The sequence below is a fragment of the Empidonax traillii genome, unplaced genomic scaffold (assembly GCF_003031625.1).
Source record: "Empidonax traillii isolate 1590-97213 ecotype Southwest subspecies unplaced genomic scaffold, ASM303162v1 scaffold671:size839176, whole genome shotgun sequence".
In the NCBI taxonomy this organism is placed as follows: Eukaryota; Metazoa; Chordata; class Aves; order Passeriformes; family Tyrannidae; genus Empidonax; species Empidonax traillii.
Window position 1 is genome coordinate 603515 of NW_020955864.1, and position 3446 is coordinate 606960.

The window sequence follows — 3446 nt, forward strand, 5'->3', positions numbered from 1 at the left end:
CACGTCCTATATGAAACCTTTCAAACAAAAATGAGTATTAAAACAAAGAGTATAATTTAAAAAGCTGTGTATTGGAGTGTTTATAAACCAGAAGTGTTAGGCAGCAGTGGTTTCCGGTTTCTTACTAAATTCAACTAGACTTCAAATTTAGGAACACATTACAAACCAATGTGGAACTACGCTACTTATGCACCTTTGCAGGTGTTTCAGTAAAGAAAGCCTCCTATGAGAATAAATAGAGGCAGCATAATACATTAAGTCAACACTTGCCTTCAACATGCCAAAAAAACCTGTGTCGTATGTTCATTTGTCACCCCCTAAGAGATGCATTATTGCTGTAGAACATTTCAAGTTTACCAACACCCAAGTGCAACCAAACTGATGTTGTATATATGCACTTGCCCATTCTCACCAGAATTTTCACTTAATGTTTTTCTGTTTAAACAAACAAATTTAAAGCTTTGAAAATAACATTTTTTGCTTTTAGTTTTTTTCACAATATTAATCACCACATGCAATTTAGTTTTCTGGTAACTTTTCTAAAAAACTGCACCAATATCAGAACAGTGCAAATCATATTTAATTGTAAAAGTTATAATGGCTTGAGTTCATAATTAGAGGGAACACTGTCAAGATCTCGGTATTTTTCTCTCTCACCATTGCTTGCATTCCATTAAAAAGACTTTCCTGTCAATTTTACTTTTTTTTTTTTCTTCAAACAATAGTCTCCCATACTTTTATGAGAGCTGAAATTAGGGATATAATCCACAATTTCAACACATGCAGAGTCTTAGTTGCAATGTTTTTATGCACTTCCATCTACTGTTATAATTCCATAAACACATTATTCCCCCCAACACATTTGCAGACTAAAAACTATTGACTAGCACTTGTGATCCCACAAGTGTTTTAAGTTTCTCAGCAATGGAGAGATTTCAAGATTAAAAAATCCGAGGACTTTCCCTTTCCTACAGCCCCCAGTGTTTTCATTTCATATCAAGTTCAAAATTGGTTTCCACATCTTGACAGTGTTCCTTATAAAACCGTATGACAGTAAAAGTGCCAGTAGGCATGGCAACCTCTTTAAAGGGAGCATTTAAACTCCTTGGCACTGGGAATGCCAGCACCAAGGATTACATTGAAATTGAAAATTATACTTAAGGCTACAATTAGCAAACCCACTTTCCATAACTCTAATTTCTATCACTAGGTTTGAAAATTCAGAAGCTAACGCAACTGTATAGTTTTATGCTCAAATTTCAGGAAAAAGTTACTTTCCTTTAGCAAGGGCAGTATATGGAACTGTGGTAGTCTTTTACGCGTTGACTACTCATTTCACCATCGTTCACTTACTTTGTTTTAAAGTTCAAAACTGGCAAGGCACATTTACATATTCCAATGAATACTTGACAATTTTAAATTACACTTTATGTCCCAGCTATCCCAGTAATTGACATACAACATACTAAAATGGTTTATTAAGATAACAAAAAAAAAATCAATTAATGTGAAACATACAGGCTATTGGCAACCACTATTCTAAAAATTATGTAAATACAAGTAAACATACTGAAATGTGTGCGATTCTAAGTTTTTAACCAGAAGATCTCTGTACTAACACACATTTATATTAATGACACATAAAAAAAATAAAAACTTTATTACAAAAATAAGTTACACTCGCCTCCAGCTTACAGTATAAAACAATTTTATTTGCAGGAATGCAAAATGATTGTTTGCCATGAGCATTTTCAACATATGACATATCTAATTTTGTTAAAATTTGCATTTACTGGGGGAACTGGTGTGTATAAAACCTTAATTAGGTATAAGCTTCAATTTTCATTGTGGTGCCTATGGGTATGTAGTATAACTGCAGTATCCCTTTGAGCAGGGGGTTAAGGGAACGCTTTATGCCAAGTCCAAAGTAAGTCATAATTTTATCTATATTTTACCTATATGAAACTGGACTTGGCAAGGTTCTTGTTTTTGCTTTGTCTTTTTTTAAGGGTGGTTCAATAGAGGATGCTTCACCACTGAACACTCACTGTCATCAAGGTGCTTTAGAAAATTAAAAACATAGCACAAATGATTGTACTCTACTCTACTCTACAGGTTATCATGATCTGCGTAAAAGAAATGGAAGGCTGATCCACATGTTTTTACAGTGATCAGCAATAAGAAATGCACTAATGAAAACATACCTTTTACCTAAAAAGCTAAACTACAGCCATATACTATTCTATGATTTATGAAAAACTTCAAATGTCAGGCTTCACTGTACAGTTGTCAGTTTTAGTCTGACCTTTTATAAAGGGACACTGCAGTATTTAGTACAAGTTGCTGATGCACTTTTTTTGAACATCTGATGTCTTACAAAAGTAACATCTTGCTAAACTATTATACATCCAAATAACTACAATATCTGAAGAAGCAAGGCTGCTTTTTCAGCCACAAAATACGACAAAAGCAAGGCCTGTTATGATGGTCATGAGGAAGTCTTACAAAGCCTCTGGAACTAAAGGCAACTAAGAATGTTACATTTGGTATATTATAATCTTACCCTCATATCATATTAAACAAGCCTTGCTTTTATCTACAAAGATTTTCTATGTACAGTACAGACAGGGTATAGTTCAATCCTCTGCTACTGAGGTAGTTAACCAACCCTTTAAAAAAGGTTCTGAAAAGAACCACTATCTGGAATGCCTGACTAACCAGCTCTGATGATTACACCTGAAACTGCTGTATCTGAACACAATTCATAAGTGATTACTATATAGACAATCATGATTAACCTTCATGAGCAGAAATAAAACTTAAGGATACCAATGATGGTATTCATCTATACCACTGCAGTAAAAATTTAAATGCAAGAATTTGTGAATACCACTTTTGGAATCCTTAACTAAGAAAACTTGGGGGAAAAATCTACTTAAAGCAGATTTTTTCAAGAACGACTTTATTCTTTATTAAAATACCATGCTAGATGTTAAGGATTTTGTTGAACACATTGGGGAAATAGAGTAGCTTTAGTTTAATAACTTCCACTGCAGAGAAAACTGTTAAAGAAATTCATTTCAAAGTCCAAGTATTAGTTCAAATGTCCCATATTTGAATCCATGATCTTCGCAGGAAGGTCTTTTGCAACAGAATATGCTCCTATACAGCTGAGATACTTAAGGTTGCTTGATATCCTTACCATTACTCCACTGCAAGCTTCTGGTGTAATCCCACATAGCAAGTCAGTCTTCATTGTAACAGGTCAGGACCGGCCTCGACCCCTTTTCCCTGCTAGCCAGGTAACAAAAGGAATCAATTAGATAAATCATTTTAAACTCTGGTCTGTACATTTGTTAACATAAAATCTTAGCAAAACGAATTATTTTTAAATAAAGCTACTAGACAAGAACATTTTGCCTTCTGATTGCCACTAACTTTGGAAT

General features: G+C 34.0%; 1 protein-coding gene across 4 annotated transcripts in view; it reads right to left on the reverse strand.

The window, feature by feature from the left end:
• Positions 1-468: 468 nt before the first annotated feature.
• SYNCRIP (synaptotagmin binding cytoplasmic RNA interacting protein) overlaps positions 469-3446 on the reverse strand; it is a 26195-nt gene continuing 23217 nt past the window's right edge. For 2 of the 4 annotated variants that reach the window (XM_027899485.1, XM_027899482.1), the window contains exon 12: positions 469-3294. In XM_027899485.1, coding sequence (XP_027755286.1) covers positions 3266-3294 — 29 coding nt within the window. In that variant the 3' untranslated portion in view covers positions 469-3265. The remainder of the gene's footprint in view (positions 3295-3446) is intronic. The other 2 variants (XM_027899483.1, XM_027899481.1) reach the window with 1 other exon arrangement.